The sequence below is a fragment of the Mya arenaria genome, chromosome 13 (genome assembly GCF_026914265.1).
Source record: "Mya arenaria isolate MELC-2E11 chromosome 13, ASM2691426v1".
NCBI lineage: Eukaryota > Metazoa > Mollusca > Bivalvia > Myida > Myidae > Mya > Mya arenaria.
Genome location: NC_069134.1, coordinates 44,239,138 through 44,263,857, shown reverse-complemented (window position 1 = coordinate 44,263,857; position 24,720 = coordinate 44,239,138). Strand labels below are relative to the sequence as shown.

Here is a 24,720-nt window from a genome sequence, read left to right as displayed (position 1 = left end):
CAAGTTTACATCCGGTATGAACGTACTTCCGTTTTATACGGAATATTATTATGAACGCACCTTCGGCCGTTTACAGCGGACCTTTACAATATAATATGGATATCTATTTTAATCTTAGATATGGAAAACCCGACATCGACCTGTCCCTCCAAGGCTCCATGACTTTAAAGATCCCCCGATAATTCCCCTTTTCTCTGAAAGTATCATCCAATATTTAATTTTATAGAGATCAAATTATTTCCCAATACATCTCTTTAGCAAACATATGGACTGTCTAAAGTTGACAGTCACGGTATAAAAGAGATAATGAATTCCTTACCAATTGTATTATTGGAAATGTAATAAAATATGTCATTTTTTTTTTTGTCGCATACATTTAAGAAAAACAAGCTGAGTGTTTTAATGTAAGGGGGTTTATGGAAGATACGATAAAGCTAAATCTTGTATTCCATTTATTCATCTACATATGTACACCAAGAACGCAGCAAGAAAACTGCATTTGTGTCTAGCAGTTTAACAGTAAAATTTAACTCCAGATGCGGTATTTTCATATTACTTAAGCTAAACATTAAATATCAGAACACATATCAATTATAATAATTGTCTTAATGTGAAAAGCCATCACCGAACAGTCTCAAGTCTAAATGTGTTGATGTAAAATATGTAAACATTAAATTGTGAAAAATATTAACATGGATTTTACAATAAAGTTCATATAATCAAGTGACCGAATCAGACTAAACATGAAACAGGAAAAACCTTATTAAAGAGACAAAGAACCAACCGAAGTAACGTTACTTGCACTAAAATCCCATACGGCTCAACATATAGAGAGTGCTTTCAATTTTCCTGCACGCTGACCATGTACAATACGGAAGCGTATTTTCTTTAAATTTATTGTTGACAAAAGTGTCGCGCGAAAAATCCTCGAGGAAAATAAAATTGTCACAAATGTCATCAGAAGGCACCAGCACGTCGTCGGATTCAGACAGGTATAACATAATGAATTATATTTTTTACTGATAAATCAACAAGTGCTTATGGAGTTACTCGCCTCTATTGTCTTGAAGGAAAGTAAATTTAGGATTTTTCAGCAACCAAGTTGTGCACAATCTGACAGTGTTTCATTTATGAGTCAAAAATGGTCTTAACCTGCTGATAGTGACACAATTTCGAACTGGAGATGAAAAGTACTAGGAATATGATCACTTCTCAGGAGTATGAATGATTTGCACTCAGCTTTGGTCCGTCCCAACTAAGAATTGATAATAATAAGTATAACTCACGGCTGTCTTTCTACAACAGCCATAAGGGGAATGGGGCCAGGCTTTCTACCGGAATTTTGTATGTGAACAAGTATTTTGAATAAACGCAATATTGCGATTTTAATAATGATACCTATACAGGGTCATTAATCAACGCCGTATCCTACAGCAGTTACAAAAACTCCACTGAATTAAGTGTTGAGTCTTTTCTTTTCTGACCAATGGGGGAAAGGCATTGGGTCCATTCTCAAAAGGGCTGTGTATCTTCACACAGGTCCCAATAGGATATGAACAGCAATATGTGTAACTGGCTGCAGATACTTGGCAGGCTGTATTAAGTATTGAATAAAGAAAATGCATATGTATCTCTGTAGACCCTGCAGTCAAAGATTACCTGCTTGCTAAAAACCTTTTTTTCTAGTTATCATTTGATACTGGAAGTATTTTGTTGTTTTGTATAACAAAACTACACTCTTTGTTGGTGATTTTTGTGTACACGTTTTAAGTTTTTCTGAAATAAAAAGTGTTAACTCTCTATTCAGACAATTTTGTACTATAACTATTGCTGTATTGTATCGACAATACGTATCGCTACCTCCATATTGCAATAAGTATCACACCGAAAAATTCTCAGCGACACCCAGCCCTATAGAGTGCACCAAAATGTGCCATTTGGGAGTGGAAATGTAAAAAAAAAGAAATTGACTTGAGTCGACCCTCACCCCACCCCTAGCTTGTGCCTGAATTATTTTCTTCGAAAGGCCCTGCAACAATACCATCTGCTGTGTGGCATTGTCTGTTTTTCCATACTTTTTTGCCGAAACTTCATTTTAAGTTTCTTTTTTTTTCAGGATGGCAGCCACAGAGTCTGCAGTAAATATTCTTGCCCAGGGCAAGAGGAATATGGTATGTGGAGAGATTCCTACAGCTGTTAATCAGTTCCAAGAAGCTTGCAGTATCCTGTGAGTTGCAATTTCTTTTTCTTTGTTTATTGACAATTGTAGCATGTGCAAAGCTTCAAATAAAACCTAAAGTAGCCAAAAATTCTTTGTTTAAGGCAAGGTGCTGCTGTTTCGTTCGAGGTAAATTATCTATTGTATATATGCTTTTTTACAATCTAGGTTTGGGACTGTGTCAACAGACTTGGCACAAAGTTGAAAATGACACTTGCGGGGGTTTTACCCTGACTAGCATTGGGGCCCACCCAGCTCATTTGTTGCATCTGATGTGGTATGTCCCCCTATGGCCATCTACTTGCATCAATTGTGCAGCTAAACAAAATGAAACCGGAGTCTAGACACAGGACTGTTAAGGCCGAATTTGACTTGACTCGACAGCCCATTATTAGGGGTTGTGATAAAGCAGCACCCATTTGGATGAGGCAAAATAGTTAAAGAAATATGATATAATCTTAGCAACAATGTGTTTTCCTTTTGCAGCTCGAAGGCGTATGGAGAGACTGCAAAGGAGTGTGCAGATGCTTATTTCTGCTATGGGCAGGCTCTGTTGGACCTTGCCAGAATGGAGAATGGCGTGCTGGGAAACGCTCTCCAAGGAGGTGGGAAATACTTCCATTCATGCTGTTTAAATGTTTTTTTTATGTAAAAATTATGCCAAGGTGTAACTGGTACACTGTTGTTTGAACATGCCTTTTTCTCAAGGATTAGATATTCTGACTCATCATTCCTCTTGGAAAATTCATTAAAATCATTGCGAATTTATTTTGAAATTTTAATTCCTAATTCAAGGATTTGGGCGATAATTGTTATAAACATGGGTTAAAGTTTTCTTTGATCGCATTAATTACCACATACATCTCAGTTCATCAGTTATTTATAAACAAAACACGTCTGCTTGATGATTCGACGGAACAATCTTATTTTCTCGGCTATATATATCCTGAAAGCGCCTTCGCTTAATAGCTGAATGTTTTTATTGATTGACTAAAGAATGAGTTTGTACAACATCAAGATTGACTAAAGAATGAAAGTTTGTACAACATCAAGGGAGGTAATTTTTTTGATCCACTGGCCTTTAACCAGCCCCCTGGCACCCAGCAATTTTTCCAGGTTTTCAGCTTTTGCCACAGTATATATTAAGCAAATATTTACTCTCAATTCCTAGAAAAGGGCCTGCTACGTCATGCAACAGTGTATACCATTTTTTTAAAAATATTTTTGATGAGCTCTTGATTTTAAACCCTATAGTATTGAACATAATGCTTGACTCATGTTTTACTCCATTAAACAGGTACAGCTGTTATTGTATTTTCTATTTATTCTAAAAATCCAGAGCTATAAGTTTGCTCAAACAGCCTTCCTCAATCTCTGACTTATTGCTAGTTTGTTGTGCAATTTCTTGTCACAGTTTGCATCAGCAACTTAATCAGTATTTATGGCCCATTGGTTTAGCAGAGTCCTTGTTATTTGTGTTCTATTAACTTGTCCTGTTTTTATTTTAGAAATTTTAAAGAAATAATCTTGAGCTTGTGTAAAACAGTTTAAATCAGTAATGTTTGCATCATGGCTCATCTGGGAATGACTAATAACAATTCATCTTAAATTTGTTAAGATTCTTATAATTTGTTAAGATTCTTATAAATCTTGTGGCTTACTTAGCTTTGTAAAAGTGGTTGTGTACATGCTAGAATGTATATCTATATGCAATTTGCCAGTGCCAGACACAGATGATGAGACAACAGAACAGAAAGATGGTCAGTTTGAAAAGGAAGAAATCAAGGGTATCTTCATCATTGTTTACATTGTGAAATTCAAATGTTAATTTAGTTTCACTATGTTGGGGCTAAGACATATTTTGTAGTTGCCACATGTTTACCAAAGTTTTCATTGAAGTAGAAAACCTATACATTTGTCGGTTTAATTCTTTTCTCCCAAGAAAACTTGAAAATATGCAATACTTTTACATCAGTTATAAATATAGCCACGGGCAACTGGTAGTGCCAACATCTTTTTCAATTATTAACCAGTTTGTGTTAGAATATATTTTATAATTTAAATGGAGATAAGTTTCTGTTAAAATGATATTAAAGAATACATTACTGTAAATGACTGGTTATAAGACACACTTTTTCCCCTCAGATTTCAAACTAAAAAAATGCCTGCATCTTACAAACAGTAACAAGCTTTTGACATTTTTTTCTGAAGTTGATTTTAGGCCGAATTTGGCTTTCAGAGAGATAAATGGGGAAAAACTGGTTTGTTTAAGTTTTTAGAAACTGAAACGAGTTTTACCTGGTTAAAACGGCAGTTGAAGATCAGGAAATGGTGTATCAAAAAACGTTTATTATTTTTAGCTTGACTATTCAAAGAATAAGGATAGCTATACTACTCGCCCAGGCGGCGGCGTCACACCTTGGTTAAGGTTTTGCATGCAAGCACCTTTAAGTCAATATCTCAGTAAATACATCATGTATTGCATTGAAACTTTAGATCTGTATTCCCAACTATCTAACCTACTAAATTAATGAAGTTAGATAACACTTATTTGAATTTAATGCAAATAATGGGCCTTTATTATTTGACTTAGAAATTCTGGTTAAAGTTTTGCGTGCAAGCACACATAGGTTAATATCTCAGCAACTACTTGAGGTATTGCATTGAGACTTTATACAATGGCACTCGACCATCCAACCTACTTAATTAACCAAGTTAGATAACTCTAGTTTGCATTTAATGCAAATAATTGCCCTTTATTATTCGACTAAGAAATTCTGGTTAAGGTTTTGCGTGTAAGCACACATGGGTTAATATCTCAGCGACTATTTCAGGTATTGCATTGAGACTTAATGCAATGGTCTCAACCATCCGACCTACTTAATTAACCAAGTAAGATAACTCTAGTTTGAATTATATTCAAATAATGGCCCCTTTTTTATTCAACATAGATATTCTGGTTAAGGTTTTGCATGTAACCAATTTTAAGTCAATATCTCAGCAAATATATCATGTATTGCATTGAAACTTTACTCACAGCAGGGTTCCCACGCTACCGGGAAAAAGTCGGGAATATTGAAAAGTCTGTTCCCGGTCATGAAAATGCCTTGGAATTTTGCGATAATAGGTTAAAACCGTCGTGACAAAAAAATAGATAGCAGATATTTATATTTAAGTTCAAAAATTGATTTTTTATGCATTTTTCTTTATCTGTAAGTAAACCATAAAACATAAATTTTCGAACGGAAATATGAAAATCGGCGATCTGATCTTTTGTCGGCAATCTTTTATCGTTGGTTTGCAGATATTTACGTCATAAGTTTCTCTATCTAAGACAAAAAATAAAATAAGTTGTTAAAATAGTATATCTACAGGGTTCGAATTTAGACTCGCATACTCGCCAAATGCGAGCGACATTTACAAATTGCGAGTGACTTTTATTCAAGCTCGCAAAGTTCTGCGAGTGGCTTTTTTAGACCACAAAATGTTAAAAGGAAAGTAGAATAAACATGAACTTAACTCCGCTGCGTAGTCGAGTGTAAACAGCCTATAAGTGGCATGTTTACACTACCAGTATAAAGAAGACAGTACGGAGTCACGCTCTAGTAAGTTTTCAAAAATAGAACAAATACGGAAAAGGCAGAGTTTTATCTCGAATCTTTCTGGGATGCTCCGAGGTGTGCATTATACAAAGTGAATACGAATGACGTAAACACCTAGCTCAATCATTGGCTAAATTTAGCGCTTTCGCGCACTATATGTAAACCCCATCATCCTTTGAATATACGAGGGGTGTCCGGAAAGTTTTGAGACTGCATTCATAAAAAAAATACCACTCATAGGATGCATTTAAAATTTTATCAGCTGTCAATTGTATCTAATATAAACAAATCCTGAAAGTTTCAACAATATACTGTGAAGTGAACGTATACAACAAACATTGCAAAAAGTACAGGTTACAAGCCACGGAGAAATTCGTTGTCTTATTTCGTCACGTCATTTACAGTTTTTCAAAATACGCTCCTTCTGCACGTACACACTTACGGTGACAATCGACCCATTGCTTGAATATCTGTTCCAACCACCCTTTTATGATATTATGAACAACTGTTCTTTTTAGCTGAACGGATTCGCCAATTTCCCTCATTGTCCTCTGCCGGTCTTCTTGTAACATGTCAAGCACTGACTTTCACTCTGACTCGAGACTGGCGTTCTTCCACTCAGCTTGAAATCGCACGGCATTGAAACGTATATGCCAGCGAAAAAGAAAAAGCCCTTGAACATGTTGGCTTTGATTTATACCGTGTTAGAAACGTATAAGTATTTGTAGGAGTTATTCCGCTGCCAACTCAGTGTTTGATCATAGTGCGCTGCTCCGTGCCTGACGTCAATGTTGGATTTTTTCCGACATCTTCGAAATACCTCTCTACTTCCACTGATCGTTACAATCATGTCTACAGTTAGATTGCGTCAATAATTTACACAGTGATGCAGCTGACGTCATTCTGGCGTCATATGTTTTGACGTGACGTTTTGGCGTCTATTATTCAGACGAAGTAGTCTATATGAATTTTGAATAGTTTTCAGAAAACGTCAATTTCAAAGTGCTCCGTGAAGCGCTAGATGGGCTGACTTGACAATCATTTCCTTCCTTATCATGAGATCATTTAATTTTATTTTTCAAAAGGAATCGCGTGAATAGTCTATATACACAGCTGTTTATTCATTTATATTAAAAACATTTTGAAATATAGACACAGTCTCAAAACTTTCCGGACAACCCTCTTATTTTCACCCAACTGTCAAAATGAATAGACTTAGTCGATCGATAGATTTCATGGTCCAAAGTATCCACGCTACATTTACTGTTGCTTTTTTTATTTCAAATTTATAATGTTATTGATTTTAATACTTACAGACTTAATGAAATCTGTAACATGCTTGTTCGAATGGGTATTAAATTACCCGATGGCGAGGGTAAATATACAAAGTGAACAATGTCAAATTATTGGACAGCTTTGTTATCAAAAAGCTGCCAGCATCAGATGAGTCTTTCCGTACCCCCCAAAAAGAATAAGCCAATCAACAAGTTCTAGTAGTCGAGTCACTCAATATTGATACTTTTTTATATTCATAATATGTCTTAGGTGTAAATTTCTACATTAATTAGACAATATTATAAGGGAATAAAGCAGATAATAAAATTGCAAGTTGATTTTTCATTTTGCGAGTTGCCTCAAAATGCACTTGCAAAATTTTGCGAGTGCTCCTCAAAGTTAAATTCGAACCCTGATCTATGAGAGTGCAGCTTTAAAAAATGTTCAGAAAGTAAGTTTTTGTTCAGAGAGAAAAACTTTTTTAATGTGATATGTATGTGTCTTATAACCCCTATCTTCTTATAACCTGTCATTTACGGTAATACCATGAATACTAGAAAGGTTTAATGACTTTGTTGCAAATTTTAGATTTTTGACTGTAAAAATGGCATATGAGTTATGTTATGAAACTGAAGACTTGTGATTTGAAATCTGCCAATATATTAAGTAGTATATATAGTTTTAACAAGATAGTGAAACTTTTTTAAGCTCACCTGAGCATGCAGTGTTCAAGGTGAGCTATTATGATTGGCCTTCGTCCGCCATCCATATGTACAACAATGGCTTGAAAGACCTTTTCTAAAACATATCAGGCCAAATTCAATGAAACTTGCGCATGAAGCTTCCTAGAGTGCCCTTCTACAAACAAGACCTTGCAACAAATGGTAACAAAGACAATCCGAGCACCTCTGATATTGCCTAAAGAACTCCAGATATGTTGCGCAAGATTCAATCTATCTACAACGCTACTTGAAATACTTTTCTACCTGTTTGTTATATATAATGGCAACACAACTTTAATACATGTATGCTATTGAAAAGGTTTTTGTCTAGCAGGAATACTTAATTTTAAGTCTTTTAAGCTCATTGTTGATAGGTAGAAACCATTAAATTATTCGCTTGTTATCGGTATCGTTAAAATACCGTATCGTTTCGTTGGTATCAATTGGTATCGGACCGTTTGGTCATGAACGGTATGCAACCCTAATCTCGATTGACTTACAACAACAACAAAAAATGGCTGACTTTATATTTTACATTTAAAAATCTATCATTTCCTAGCTATATATATATAGGATTCAGCAAAAACATAACTGCTTAAACTGCAGCAATTTTTCCACTGGATTTTTATGGTGTATGCAGAGTGAAAATTCAAAATCTCTCAGTTTAAATACACACTAGAAGCAAAGGGGGCACATCTTGCTTATTCTGTAGGTCATTATTAAGAACATAAGGGAATAGATTTCATACTTAATGAATTTATTTTAGCAAATCAGTTACTACTTGGGTAATTATTGTTCCTTTTAGACGTATCTAGGTTATGTCTACTATAGACTTGTAGGTTAAAGAAATTATCTATACTCTTTAGGCTGTAGGCTGCTAGGCTTGCAGACTTTTATAACCGTATCTCGGAAATCTTATCGTCAGATCGACATAACATTTTTAACTTTTGGCGAATTAATGCGCGCACGGGCATATCAACTACGGTGGTAACCGACCTGTTTACATTAACATTTACATCGAAAATACCTAGTAAGCAATCTGCTCTTTTAGCTATGGACTGCGTTCTGCATATGATATTAATTAGCTTGCTATAAATAGCGATGTAATGATTTTTATGCCCCCGAAGGTGGGCATATTAAAATCGCACCGTCCGTCCGTCCAGCTCTGTAACTTTCCCTTGTATGGACAGATTTTAAAATAACTTGCCACATGTGTTCCACATACCAAGACGACTTGTGGCGTGCAAGACTGTGTCCCTACCTCAAAGGTCAAGGTCACACTTAGTGTTTATTCACAATGGAGTGCTGCATATAAGGACATAGAGTATAGGTTGTCGTGTCCGGGCTGTAACTTTCCCTTGTATGGACAGATTTTAAAATAACTTGCCACATGTGTTCCACATACCAAGACGACGTGTCGCGTGCAAGACCTGTGTCCCTACCTCAAAGGTCAAGGTCACACTTAGTGTTTATTCACAATGGAGTGCTGCATATAAGGACATAGAGTATAGGTTGTCGTGTCCCGGCTGTAACTTTCCCTTGTATGGACAGATTTTAAAATAACTTGCCACATGTGTTCCACATACCAAGACGACGTGTCGCGTGCAAGACCCATGTCCCTACCTCAAAGGTCAAGGTCACACTTAGTGTTTGTTCACAATGGAGTGCTGCATATAAGGACATAGAGTATAGGTTGTCGTGTCCGGGCTGTAATTTTCTCTTGTATGGACAGATTTCAAAATAACTTGCCACATGTGTTCCACATACCAAGACGACGTGTCGCGTGCAAGACCCGTGTCCCTACCTCAAAGGTCAAGGTCACACTTAGTGTTTGTTCACAATGGAGTGCTGCATATAAGGACATAGAGTATAGGTTGTCGTGTCCTGGCTGTAACTTTCTATTGTATGGACAGATTTTAAAATAACTTGCCACATGTGTTCCACATACCAAGACGACGTGTCGCGTGCAAGACCCGTGTCCCTACCTCAAAGGTCAAGGTCACACTTAGTGTTTATTCACAATGGAGTGCTGCATACAAGGACATAGGGTAAAGGTTGTCGTGTCCGGGCTGTAACTTTCTCTTGTATGGACAGATTTTAAAATAACTTGCTACATGTGTTCCACATACGAAGACGACGTGTCGTGTGCAAGACCCATGTCCCTACCTCTAAGGTGAAAGATACACTAAGTGTTTATTCACAAGGGAATTCTGAATATAAGGACATAACAGTGTAGGTTGTCAAGTATGGGTGGTATTTTTATGCCCCCACAAAGTGGCGGCATATAGGGTTGCCCTTGTCCGTACGTACGTCTGTCTGTCTGTACGTACGTACGTCCCGAAGATTGTTTCCGATCTAATTCTTGAAAACCGTTTGTCCAATCCTCACCAAACTTTAAACACATGTTTGTGACCATAATATCTTGATCAAGTTCGATAGTCATGGAAATCGCTTTAGTCATTTAGGAGTTACGGCCCTTTTTTGAAAAGTATGTGTCCAATCCTCACCAAACTTTACATACATGATTGTGACCATAATATCTTGATCAAGTTCGATAGCCATGGAAATCGCTTTTGTCATTTAGGAGTTACGGCCCTTTATTTGCAAAAAAAGACTTGAAAAATACGTCCCGAAGATTGTTTCCGATCTAATTCTTGAAAACTGTTTGTCCAATCCTCACCAAACTTTTAACACATGTTTGTGACCATAATACCTTGATCAAGTTCGATAGCCATGGAAATCGCTTTAATCATTTAGGAGTTAGGGCCCTTTATTTCCCAACAATACTTAAAAAATATCTTATCCGATCTAATTTTTGGAAAGGATTTGCCCTTGTGCAGATTATCCTGAATAATCATTATGGCTTATTTTCTGTGACAAAAAATCGAAGTGGGGGCATCCGTGTCCTATGGACACATTTCTAGTTTTATGTTCAGAGGCAATTTAAAATAACTTGCCATATGTATTTGACACGTAAAGGCAAGATCAACATTTCATGTACTGACCTTGTTCATAGGTCAATGTCACATTCGGGGGCATTTGTCACATACTGTGACAGCTCTTGTTCAATCTATGTTATGCAGAAAATCATATGGTCATCGCATTCTGATAGGTTTATTCCCCGGAAATAAACTCTGAGAAGTCGTTCAAACCCCTGAAAAAATATGGATCGTATTATGATGCAATTAAATGCTAATTAGGCGTAATATATCAATTCATAATGATTTAAATGAAATTATAATTCTTCATTTTATCCTGCAATCAGTTTTTTGGTGATTGTAGTTCTTTCATAAGTATATTTTCTATGTTTTAAATTGCTATTACCGTAATTCACATAAGAGTTCGGACACTCTAAATATTCGGACACCCATAATTATTTTCCAAAATTATTTATTTTGTGTACCTAATTTTCGGACACCCAAAGGACATCAATCATAACTTTCACAGTTACCAAGTTTCACAGACGAAGATTATTGATTTTTATCTTTACAATGCCTGGCTAGATTACCTAACTGTATACACCACTGTGACAAGTTAATTAGTTACTACCCATCCTAAACGATTTATTGCCTGTTAAAAAAGAAAGTGTGATATATTTATTGGAGGATTAAAGAAACAACAAGGGCAATCAAGGGATTAAGAAAACATAGACATGACATGTTTGTAAAACAATCTGCCAATAAACTTTCAAACTTGTACAACACTTATAGACTGTAAGAATCAATAATTGTACAGTTATACATTAATCATGCATAGCAATGTCCATGCTCTCCACGAGATCCTCGTGGGTATAACTGTAAGTTATGTGACGTCACACAGTGTGACTCTTTTATCTGAAGCCGATAGAATGTGTTTATTCAGTTCAATGCATGTATAAAATGGTGTTTTAATTAACTTGATGAAGGATTTACATGGGTGAAAGTTTTCCGTATTAATACGGAATTCCGTATTTTCGGTCTTCTTAGGGGTCATTTTTCTAAATCGTGTAAATCCGGGGAGTTTTTCGGGGTGGGGAGGGTACCCCAAACCCCATCATCAACATCGCGATCTACTCAAACTCGTAGATAAAACAAAGTTAAATTTTCTGGTTTCCCAATTTCGTTCTATAAATAGCGTTGCCATAAGCGGTAAAATTCTGTCGGCAATATCAGCCGAACGTTTCCATAAATAGTCGTTTCTTTTCGTAAAAAAGCATCGTCATTCCAATGTTCTCCGAAAAACCTCGGCAGTTTCTGCGCCAACAAAAACTTCGATTGCGGAAAAAGTCGGTTTATGCCGAATATTTACGATCAGTATCATTTACGACATACCGCAAATTGGAAGCAAAATAAACAATGAAATAAATCGAAATACTGCTGTCAAAATTAAACAATGAAGTTTGTACCCCCAGGGTATAGTACTCAAGAGCTTGAACAGCCTGCGAAAAACAAATGGAGGTGGCAAAGGCTGTCAAAAGTCGATTCGAAAGGTGTGAAATGGTCCGATTGGTAACTTGATAAAAATGCAAAACACTATTCAATATAAATCTTTAATTGTATTCTGTTTTTCATTTTTTAACTTTTATTGAATGAGTTACAGAGTTAAATGAATTCTTGATTAATGAGCAAGAATTGAAGTATTGAGGGATGTTTCTGTCAGGGGCCTTATGTACATGTATGTTGACAAAAGCTGCCAGAAATATTATAAATATCCAACATATATTTGATTGATTAAAAGACAGGAAAGGCTTTGAAATGTGTTTTAAAATGCTTAATTCCTGGAGCTTCCGGGAGCCTCCGGCCCCCTAAACCCCTGGCCCCCAGCTTAATTTTTCAGTATTTTGAAAATTTGCAACTTTCACCCATGGATTTACACTTATAGGCGTAATAAATAAGTTTATGACCATTGATTACTACGGATAAATTAATAAGTGGTAAAATGCAAACATGAAGAAAAAAGGCAGGTTAAACAGACATGTAAATAAAATATAAAATGGTAATTTTCTATGTTTTCGGACAGCGAATTTTTTTTAATTAATTTAAGGTGTCCGAACTCTTAGGTGAATTACGGTACTTGACAATTTTTATTGAAAATAAATAGTATGTGGGTGATTCGATCCAGAGGTATTTGGCGCTGTAGAAAGAAGCCATAAACGTAAACCTAATTAATATGTCTAATGCATTTTGTTGGGATGCATTTGGTTTAGTTGGCATACCCTGGTTAGGTTTTATATGATATTGAGAATTACTCCATACCTTATAAGTAACTTTTTGGCGTATACCACATTTTAAGTGACCTATACTTCATGATCTCATTGAGATTCAACATTAAACTCTAAAAGTTTTCGCGAAGGAAATAATGAGCGAGCATATACTATCTTTAGATGTTTATGCTAATAATGTTTTACAATTACATGATTATACTCACATAACGTTGCAGGCCGAAAGCTATTCAACACTTTAAGCACTTTGATTAAGTTGGTAGAATTACATTGCAACAAATGTATTTAAGCAGTGTTTGTCTTCACATATCTCAGGTGAACGATTCAGGGCCATTCTGGCCCTTCTGTTTTAAAATTTAATGTACATAACTGTTCAAACAAATTTTAATTCAAAGAGGAAGAACGCGATAAATTGAGAAAAGAGGTGTATGATGCAATGGGAGAAAAGGAAACTGAGAAAAAAGAACGAGAGAATAAAGAAAAAGAACAGAAGAAAGAATCAGGAGAGACCATGGAGGTTTCAATGGATACTGAAGACAAAGAGAAAAAGGAAGACAAAGAAGAGAAGAAAGAACAGGACGAGGTCAAAGAAAAGGAGATTAAAGAGAAAGTAGAGGAAGGGAAGAAAGAGGATGAAGAGAAGGTGAAAAAAGACGTTAAAGAATCCGAAAAAGACCAAAAAGATGAGAAAACTGAGAAAGATGCGGAGAAAAAAGAGGATGGAGAAGTGAAGAAAGATATTAAAGAAACAGAAAAGGACAAAACTGAAGAAAAAGGTTCTTTGTTGAATTCCACTGTTTTATTGGTTCCAATAATGGAAGTTTGCAGTAACAAAGCATACTATTAATTCTCCAAAGTTTCAGACAGTTCATCTAACATGTTAGTTTCAATGCACTGCTGTTATAATAATATTCTTTTTATAGGCACTGTTACGTTCTTAGTTTTCTGACACAAGTTCCTGTTTCTTGCATAAAAAAATCTGACTTTGCAGTATATTTGATCTAAGAAAGAAAATGGGATCAGTAAGATTAAAAAAAAGTAAACAACTTCAGATAAAGAAAGATAGTATTTAATTTTGATACATTTTTTAAAGAATATTTATCTTTAATTTTGTGGAGTTTCATTTGACTCTTTTATTGTTTACAATGCATTTAAAAGATAATAAAAGTATTGAAACAAATGTTTCAATTAAACTGAAGGGACATGACATACTTTTGACTGTTAGTAGAGGGAAGCCAATCAACCAAAGTAATTATTTCATTTCTTAGAATCTGAGGAGAACAGTGCTGAGGAGGGAGAAGATGGTGAGGGTACTGAAGAAGAGGAAGGAGAGGGGACTGAAGAAGAGGAAGGAGAGGGGATGGAGGAGGAAGGAGAGGGGATGAAGGAGGAAGGGGCAGAGCCAGCAGAGGATGCAGGGGAGACCACCTCACAGAATGGATCCCAGGATGGGGTAAGGAGCACTGAATATGACACATTATTTCACATAAGGGAGGTAGGGATAGCAGATACAAGGGAGGTGATCTTGCAACTCTATTATTTTAGAAAAACAATGCTTTTTATGCCCCCTTTCGAAGACCAAAGCTTGTCCGACAATACCAGGACCTAGGGTCATCAAACTTGACATGGAAGATTGGGCCTGACCAGTAGATGACCCCTATTGATTTTAGGGGTCATCAGGTCATGGTCACAGTGACCTTAAATGGGATAAGGTTGGTAAAGCTTGTCCGAGTGATAACTCAACAATGCTTGGACCTATGGTCATCAAATTTGACATAAGGCTTGTCAGGTCCAGTAGATGACCCCTATTTATTTTAGGTCAAGGTCACAGTGACCTTGAATGTGAAAAGGTTATTTGAGTGATAACTTGTCGATGCTTGCACCTTTGGCCCTCAAATGTGACTTGAGGTCTGCGCTGACCAGTAGATTTTAGGGGTCATCAGGTCTAAGCTTGTCTGTGTGATAACTCGACAATGCCTGCACCCATGGCCCTCGAACTCAACATTAAGGTTGGGGGTGACCAGTAGATGACCTCTATGGATATTGAGGTCATAGTCAATGGTAAAAGTCATAAATCGTACAGGTCATTAATGTTGAACAAACCTCTTGTTTGCATTATATTCAAGTATTTGTAGTGTAAAAAATAGATACCAAAATAGTTTCTCTTGCGAATATAATTTTATTTTTATGCCCCCAACGGTGGGCATATTAAAATCGCACCGTCCGTCCGTCCGGCTCTGTAACTTTCCTTTGTATGGACAGATTTTAAAATAGCTTGCCACATGTGTTCCACATACCAAGACGATGTATCGCGTGCAAGACCCGTGTCCCTGCCTCAAAGGTCAAGGTCACACTTAGTGTTTATTCACAATGGAGTGCTGCATATAAGGACATAGAGTATAGGTTGTCGTGTCCGGGCTGTAACTTTCTCTTGTATGGACAGATTTTAAAATAACTTTCCACACGTGTTCCACATACCAAGATGACGTGTCGCGTGCAAGACCCGTGTCCCTACCTCAAAGGTCAAGGTCACACTTAGTGTTCATTCACAATGGAGTGCTGCATACAAGGACATAGGGTATAGGTTGTTGTGTCCAGGCTGTAACTTTCTCTTGTATGGACAGATTTTAAAATAACTTGCCACACGTGTTCCACATACCAAGACAACGTGTCGCGTGCAAGACCCGTGTCCCTACCTCAAAGGTCAAGGTCACACTTAGTGTTTATTCACGATGGAGTGCTGCATATAAGGACATAGAGTATAGGTTGTCGTGTCCGGGCTGTAACTTTCCCTTGTATGGACAGATTTTAAAATAACTTGCCAAATGTGTTCCACATACCAAGACGACGTGTCGCGTGCAAAACCCGTGTCCCTACCTCAAAGGTGAAGGTCACACTTAGTGTTTATTCACAATGGAGTGCTGCATATAAGGACATAGAGTATAGGTTGTCGTGTCGGGCTGTAACTTTCTCTTGTATGGACAGATTTTAAAATAACTTGCCACATGTGCTCCACATACCAAGACGACGTGTCGCGTGCAAGACCCGTGTCCCTACCTCAAAGGTGAAGGTCACACTTAGTGTTTATTGACAATGGAGTGCTGCATATAAGGACATAGAGTATAGGTTGTCGTGTCCGGGCTGTAATTTTCTCTTGTATGGACAGATTTTAAAATAACTTGCCACATGTGTTTCACATACCAAGACGATGTGTCGCGTGCAAGACCCGTGTCCCTACCTTAAAGGTCAAGGTCACACTTAGTGTTTATTCACAATGGAATGCTGCATATAAGGACATAGAGTATAGGTTGTCGTGTCCGGGCTGTAACTTTCTCTTGTATGGACAGATTTTAAAATAACTTGCTACATGTGTTCCACATACGAAGACAACGTGTCGTGTGCAAGACCCATTTCCCTACCTCTAAGGTGAAAGATACACTAAGTGTTTATTCACAACGGAATTCTGAATATAAGGACATAACAGTGTAGGTTGTCAAGTATGGGTGGTATTTTTTTATGTTCAGAGGCAATTTAAAATAACTTGCCATATGTATTTGACACGTAAAGGCAAGATCAACTTTTCATGTACTGACCTTGTTCGTAGGTCAATGTCACATTCGGGGGCATTCGTTACATACTGTGACAGCTTTTGTTTTCAATTATTTTAGGAGAACCCAGAAGACGTTTCAAATCTGCAGTTGGCCTGGGAGATGCTGGAACTAGCAAAACTCATCTACGCAAAGTATGCTTATAAATACAAGTAGTTGCTTTAATCATGGATGCTGACATTTCGAGTAATGTGTTCAACATTTTCTTTCAAAGAATGTATTCTGATACAACTACAGCAAATATATTTTCACACTCTAGTATCATCACATACCTGTCTCACCTCCACTGGAATTTGTTTTTGTTAACAGGGACGAATCCAAGGAAGCGAAACTAAGGTCAGCTGAATCCCACTTAAAACTTGGAGAAGTCAGCCTAGAAACAGGTTGGTTGGAATGAAGTCTATAGATTGTGCAAACTTCAATATATAGCAATTGATTAAAAAAAATGGGGAATTAAAACAGACACCATTGTCCAATATTCAAATTTATTATATGCCTATCAAATTCCTTTTCCATATCCAACAGTGAAAATACAGCACGCCGTATTGAAAAATCTGTATCGCTATAGTGTCGTTTTCTGATTCCGTATCATGCGAGTACCGTGTGTTATCTCGAAAATACTTTCGTGTTGCTTAAAATAGTGTGACAAAAAAAAATTGGTAAAACCTGTCAACTTTTAAATACATTAAATTATCTAACTTTACTCGCGCTCCAGAAGCATGTAAATATTCAGGAACATGGTTCTCATGTTCTTCAAAAAACAATGAGGATAAACACTAAGCAGAGAACACTTTCAATATATCTAGACAGCTACTTAAGTGAACTAGTAGTTTTCCATTTCGAAGCTCATAAATTGTTGCATAATCCATGTTTTCGAGGGTTGTCCCAGAAGTTGGCGGAATGGTATAATAACTTCTACAATACTGGTTATTATGAACAGAAAAATCAGCATGACAATATTTAATAATTCGAAACATCAATGTAAATATATCAACAGCTTACAATAAACATGAATCCATTATCGGATGTACAGAAACTACCCATCAGGCAACACCCGGAGCACAAACGACGTCGTGGACATCAGCTGACGTCACCAACAAGTTCCTTGTTACCTCATAACTGGCCTTTGATGTCCGGAAATGTACGAAAGTCCATGGGGGCCAGGTCAGAACTGTAAGGCGGATGCTCTAACAACTCAAATCCGAGGGAACCAATCTCCAGTTGCGTTGATGCTACCCTATGAGCCGGTGCATTGTCTTGATGAAGAACTAAGCGGTCCAGGTCTGCATTCGGCCGCTTCTTTCGGAATGCTTGAATAAGATCTCTCCGTAGAACCTTAAAAAGAATATCAAATGGTTAAACGATCAGATTTTTAATTTTTTTAATTATTAATATCCAAATTATTGACCATAATTAAACACTGAATTTTCCACATAACTCACAATCTTATCAATATTTCAAGTATGCATACTAGTATAACCAATAACAAATACCTTTTGAGTAATAATCTGCATTGACTGTTCTGCCGTCTGGGACCCGATGTTGCAGGATCATTCCTTGCCTGTCCATAAAAAAGATAAACATCTCCTTGCCTAGGCTCTTTTGTACACACGCTTTCTTTGAAGGTGGTGTGCGAGGTGTTTTCCAAACCGATGATTGTACTTTTGTATCGGGGTCATAGTAATACAACCTAGTCTTGTCAGTTGATATACGATCGAGAAAGGTATCTCCCTCTTCCGAGTAACGTTGCAGAAAGCCTTCGAACATGCCACACATCATGTTCGGTCAGTAATTTGGACATTCCCAGTTCTTCAGTCAGAATCCGGTAAAAGTCGATCTCGATATCCAGATCATCTCCAAAACTTCACACTGTTGCCCGCCTGTCTTTGTAGATATGGTCTTTCACCCAATCAATTTTCAAATTCACTTGCGCTAGTTGGCCGGCCCTCGTGTTGTCTTTTATAGACAACTTCCATTGCGGAAACGCTCATGCCACTTATATACGAACGTTTTGCCGAACAGTGGAAGCGTTGTCGACCTTTTCATCAGCTTTAGGGTTCCTGCTGGCGAGATCTGAAGGCCTATGCACATTTTCACAGCACTCCGTAACTCGACGTCATCTGTTGACGTCATGCAGACTTCGCTTTTGAAACAGTGATCTTACTCAACGAAATTGAAACAGAAACAGCAATGACGTTGAAGTTATAAAGGATTATAATAACGACGTTTTACCACTATTAACGCTTGCCTTGGGTAAGGGTAGGTCAGTTGCAATGGATACATAATATGTCGAGAGTACGGAAAAAAAAAAAGGAAAGAAAAATGCCAGCGTTAAACCACAATAAGTTTAAAATACACACTCAGTAAATATCCAGATCATAGCTATTTGCATTTGTGAATAAGGCGAATTTGCGTCACTGATAGAAATAGCGATTAACTCACAAACTTCCCTCAATTCTGCTTATTATGATCGTCAAAAAATCCCCTGAATATTTACTTTGTGAAGAATGGCCACGTCATGTCTACAGGAAATGACAATTAGTGTATACTTGTAAAATAAGTACCATGAGTAAACGTATCTGTCGCGACCTGCGGTTTCGACGGATGCATGTTTACACCCCAAACTCGACGTGATACAGGTCACCAGAAAAGCGTCCTTTCATAATATCCCCTATATATCTAAACACCTTTAAAGGTACTGGTTCACATTTTATAGACGGGTATCAAAAATTAATTTCATGCGAAATGTGAATAAAATGCATGTATTAAACCATGATAAAACAACAATGTTTAAATAAGGGCTGTATTGTTAACACATGTAAAAGTTGCTTTATTTTTCTGAGGTTCAAATGAATATCTGCAAATTATTTAAAAGAACTGGATGATATTACAAAGTTATTGCCAACATAAAATCAATGTATTAAATATTTAATTATCTTCCCATTGCCACACTTGCTTTCTTCTTTTAAGTGTTCATGTAAAAAAAAAATGTATGCAGAATGGAAATTTGACCGCAGGTTGTTGGATTCCTATGCGGGATATTCAGGCACATGTTGCCAAAATGTATGCAATTGCGCTTCCCAATATAGAAACTGCAAAATGTTTTTTTTTGTTTTAGAGCAATATGAGGAAGCCATCAAAGATCTCAACAAATGCCTGGACATACAGAAAGAAATCCTTGACTCAGATAACAGGTTGATTGCAGAAACGTATCCTTTATAGTATTTAGTCCAGTTGAGGTTGAATTCAGAAGGAAAAGTTGAGTTATTGTCATAGCCTTGTTTTTGTCTCAAGTGTTTGCCATAACTGAAGACAATTCCATGGAACTTGGTACACACGTTACCAGAGACATTTGCACCATTACGTATAGCTAGCTCCAGAACAACAGTTTTAATCAACAAAAACCTTCATGTATGCTTCGACATTTGTTATTGTAGGCAACAGCTGTTGTGGTGGGCTTGTTTCATCAAAATGTCCCGTAGATCATATAACGGACAGGAGAGATCTGTGCTGCCATGACATTATTTTGCCAAAAAAAAAAAAGCAAACAAGTCACTTGGCTGAAAAAAATGATTTAATTATATAGGCACCCCTTGCCTTTCAGTAAGTTTTTGAGCAGCTGATGTTGACTAGAATATTGCCCTAAGAATGGAGGATAGCCAAAAAATACTCTTCTCTTTCAAAAAAATATTCAAATAATTCCATTATTAACTTAACTGTTATTAAGCTATTACCAACTTGGTCTTGCCTATTGTTTCAACAAGAACTTCAAAGAATCCACAGAGAGCTACCAGCATGCCATCAAAGTAATGGAAGACCGCATAGCCAACCTAACCAAAGTGGTGGATGCTGCTAAACCTGAAGAAAAAGAAACCTCTGACTTTGACCATCCAGTGTACAAAGCAAAGAAAGAAATCGGTGAGCTCGAGGAGATACTTCCTGACATTAAGGCAAAAATTGAAGATGTGGAAGATGAGAAGAAAAATATGGAAGATCTGAAAAACCTTGCTAAGGAGGCTCTGGTAGGTTGCTTAAAAGAGTTATTATACCCCCGACAAACGAAGTTTGAAGGGGGTATATTGGAGTCGGTCGGTTTGTCGGTCGGTCCGTTGCAATTTACCTTGTCCGGAGCATAACTTGAAAACTACTGGATGGAATTGGATTAAACTTCAAACAATGATAGAGCATAATGAGAGGAAGTGCGGTGTACAATAACCATAACTCTATTCTTGCTTATTACTGAGTTATTGCCCTTTTTTACTTTTGTTTGTCCGGAGTATAACTTACTGGAAAAGTACTGGATGGAATACAATGGTAACCCACAATGAGAGGAAGTGCAGTGTTCAAGAACCATAACTCTACTTTAGCTAATTACTGAGTTATTGCCCTTTATTTGTAAAATATTTTTCCAGACATTAACTTGCAAACTACCAGATGGAATTTATTAAAACTTAATACAATGGTAAAGCACAGTGAGAGGAAGTGCAGTGCACAAGAACAATAACTCTATTTCAGCCAGTTACAGAGATACTGTCCTTTGTTACTTTTTTCTTGTCCAGAGCATAACTTGAAAACTATTGGATGGAATTTAATAAAACTTCATACCGTGATAGATCATAATGAGAGGGAGTGCAGTGTACAGGAACTGCAATTCTATTTCAGCCAATTACAGAGTTACTGCCCTTTGTTACTTTTTCTTGTCCGGAGCATAACTTGATAACTATTGGATGGAATTTAATAAAACTTCATACAGTGATAGATCATAATGAGAGGAAGTGCAGTGTGTGGGAACCGCAATTCTATTTCAGCCAATTACAGAGTAATTGCCCTTTGTCACTTTTTTCTTGTCGGGAGCATAACTTGAAAACTACTGGATAGAATGTAATAAAACTTTGTACAATGGTACAGCACAATGAAAAGGAGTTCAGTGTACATGAATCATTACAATAATTTAGCAAATTACAGAGTTATTGCCTTTTTCTGTGGTTTTTTTTTGTCAAACTTTTGTCCGTACAGTAACTTCGAAACTATTAGATGGAATTTCATAAAACTTCATACAATGATAAATCATAATGAGAGGTGGCGTGGGGGGTATTAATCCCCTTCAGTGATAGCTCTAGTTTTATTTGGTTAAAGGTCACCAATCCGGACGAAAGGTTTTCACCAGGTACTCTGGGTTCCCCACAATACAAGACCACACTCTTGTGCTTAGTATAACCTTTTTCACAGTCGTTGTAAAATATATAATGTTTATAGATATTATATACTTTTTATCTAAATCTTATGTCCTTCAAATATGTTAACATACTTTCATTTCTATCTGATCTGTTAAATTGATGGGTTTTGTCATAATTAATGGTTAATCATGTGTGTGCTATATTTACCATTACTAAGAATTGCCATGTGAACCCAAAACCTGTTGCATAAACTTGCATTGATAACGAAGAAGTCAACTGACTATTGGAACTTGAAGTTGTGGTTGCACAGCTATTTTGCCAGTTAAGGCCTTGCTAAAGCTCCAGCTACACAAACCATATACTAGGTTAGTATATTAAAAAACAGTATTTAGTTATATAAAACGCTGCACCATTGTTTAAAATGTCCTTGTCTTGTACTTCCAGGGAGGACTGACCTCTAGTTCCGGCAGTTCCAGCAGTTCTGCTCCTATTGACACTCCAGCTGAGCCATCCAAGGAAGAAAAGGCTGCCAGCGACATAAGCCACCTCATCAAGAGAAAGGTCAGTGTGCAGAGAAAAGATTTATTTACTCTCCATTCAGGTTATGGCTAAAAAAGGTTGGGTAATTGAAGCAGGACTGCCCTGATTTGAATATTCATATTAAAAACCTTAGGCAAACAAATGCTCTTGGAACTTTGAAGACAAATTTATTCAACAAACAAGATCGTGAAATTACTGTCAATAGCAGAGTAAACCAGTTTCATGTAAATAATTTGAAGGCTCTCTAAAGGTTGGTATAAACCAGAAATTGATGTGAAAATGGGTATATTGTCTTGTTTATTGTAAATTTTGTGATCTGTTAATAAATGTTAAATTATAGAATGGTTTGAATTAGAATATGCAAGGTACTGTGATTTACCACACAAATATTCCCACACTTGGCTGTGTAGTTTTTTTATCTATTATTTTTTGTCTGCATTGTCCATTTAGCGCAAGTCTGAAGAGGGGGATGAGGAGGCGACAAAAAAGGCAAAGTCCGAAGAGGGCGCTGGAGACGCACCGAAGGTCAACGGTCATGACAAGGTAAGCGACCATTTTAGCTCATTTGAAATTTAAAGAAAAAGCATTTGTTCTTAACTTTAGTGTTGGAGTCGTTATAGTGCCAGTAATTTAGGTGAAGTATTTGTTTAGAGGAATCTTCGTGAGTTGTCTAAAATACACAAATTTATTCAACGACAATATTAGTAAGAGAGCCTTGGCTTAATCTTAATAAAAACATTTAGAAATAAATGCATGATTAACTGGAATATTATAAATAAATGTGACTAACTGGAATATTATATCAACTTGGAGCAATTTTTGTTTCCAAATCAGATGATTACAAAATGCAGTGTGATATTGTTATATTACACATGTCTATATAACGCATGTGATAAAATCATTTAGTTCTACCTTAACTGATCTCGGTTAACTAGACAGACAATAGGAGTGCTCCTGGAGATTGACACTTGCACTGAATATTTCAGAAAGCTGAAGAGCCCATGGAGACCAAGTCCTGAAGTAAGCCTGACATTGCCCTAGAAGGAATGATACACGGACAGTTATTGGGAGGATTAAGGGCGGATTGTACTACCTTATGTACACATGATGCCTAGGACTTGTGAGAGACTTGGCATACAAAGCCTCGCGACAGGACGTGCAATGTGACTGTGTATATAGGAACCATTGTTAAAAGAAAGTTGATATTGAATTATTCATGTTCTTGCGTTGAAGAATCGGATTATTTTCTGTTCTGTTGTACAAATAAATTTGTGCAGCAAAATGGTTTAGTTTTCTTTACCATAACTATGCTAGTTAGTCAAACTTGTTTTCTTACGTTGAATGCTCCCTTGGGCTAGTCTTCTCGGTGCGAGTTTCGTGTTTTCCTCCAATTAATGCTTAAGCATTTGTGGATATTGACACTAGGAATATTGGTTGAAGTTGATACTGGGGATCAAAATAACAGACCAGATTGAAAAAATGTAATGAAATTCTATAAAAATAGAGAATAAATTAGTGTTTTCTAATAAAACAATATATTAAAATGAACTTGAAAGCGTGATCGTAAAGACGGCGTCATAAAATGTCCGTTTTTCTAGCGGTCAAGGTCGCGTACTATCAATGGTTGAAATACTTCCTTCGTAACTTGGCCTTAGTATATTTAACCCTGGTCAGAGCTGGTTCTTAACTAGTTCCAGTGTATATATAACCTACATGCCCGTGGTGGAAACAGCAGTCACTATTTAGTCCCTTAATGGCATTTAAGTGCACAAGTCGTGATTGGACACATGTCGGAGCCCAACCATAATGCAACCAAAGCGCACAAGCAGACTTTGAACGTTCAAGTCACTTCGAATCCAATAGCCAGACTTGCTATTTTCTTGAAATAAAAGCAGGTAGCAGTGTATCAAACAGGCCAGATTTTTCCGCTGTACATTTGCAAGTACTAGCCAGATTGGCAGACATGTTCGCTGTAATACGTTTATTTCTCCACAGTGATAGTCAAGGGATATACTTGATAAAATGACAAACGTAGCAAGGCAGCATTATTCCTTAGCCACAAGTTGGAAGCCCTTCATTGTTCGTCCTACAGTGATAAGCATGTCCTTGGTCGGCCGGAGATGCTTGGCAGCGATGACGTCTTGCGAGGATATTTGTTGTAACCACCGGTCATAAGGACATGTACTACGATAATGAGATTAATTCCAACTAAATTCGTTTAACACATGGATAGTGCAAAACCTGAACCTGATTCTGTCCCGATATTTATAAGTTTTATAACCCAAAACTTAATACAAATATGACATGTTCTGAATATGTCATTATTATAAGCATGATGTGTAACACACTAAACGAAACATAACTGAGAACGGTACAAA

At 36.8% G+C, this 24,720-nt stretch overlaps 1 protein-coding gene across 3 annotated transcripts; it reads left to right on the top strand.

Moving 5' to 3' along the window:
- The first annotated feature begins 884 nt into the window (after nt 1-884).
- Nucleotides 885-23,624, top strand: LOC128214220 (protein HGV2-like). 3 transcript variants are annotated; one of them, XM_052920576.1, is made up of 13 exons: nt 885-992; nt 2,117-2,227; nt 2,705-2,823; nt 3,940-3,978; nt 13,413-13,793; nt 14,286-14,470; nt 16,686-16,759; nt 16,935-17,008; nt 19,744-19,834; nt 20,353-20,647; nt 22,247-22,363; nt 22,793-22,885; nt 23,329-23,624. In XM_052920576.1, exons 1-13 carry the CDS (start codon nt 952-954, stop codon nt 23,359-23,361), a joined length of 1,653 nt encoding a protein of 550 aa, XP_052776536.1. In that variant the 5' UTR covers nt 885-951; the 3' UTR covers nt 23,362-23,624. The 3 variants fall into 3 exon arrangements, with proteins under 3 accessions (XP_052776536.1, XP_052776535.1, XP_052776537.1); XM_052920575.1 differs by having other exon boundaries at nt 3,940-4,005; XM_052920577.1 differs by lacking the exon at nt 13,413-13,793 and having other exon boundaries at nt 3,940-4,005.
- Nucleotides 23,625-24,720: the final 1,096 nt, after the last annotated feature.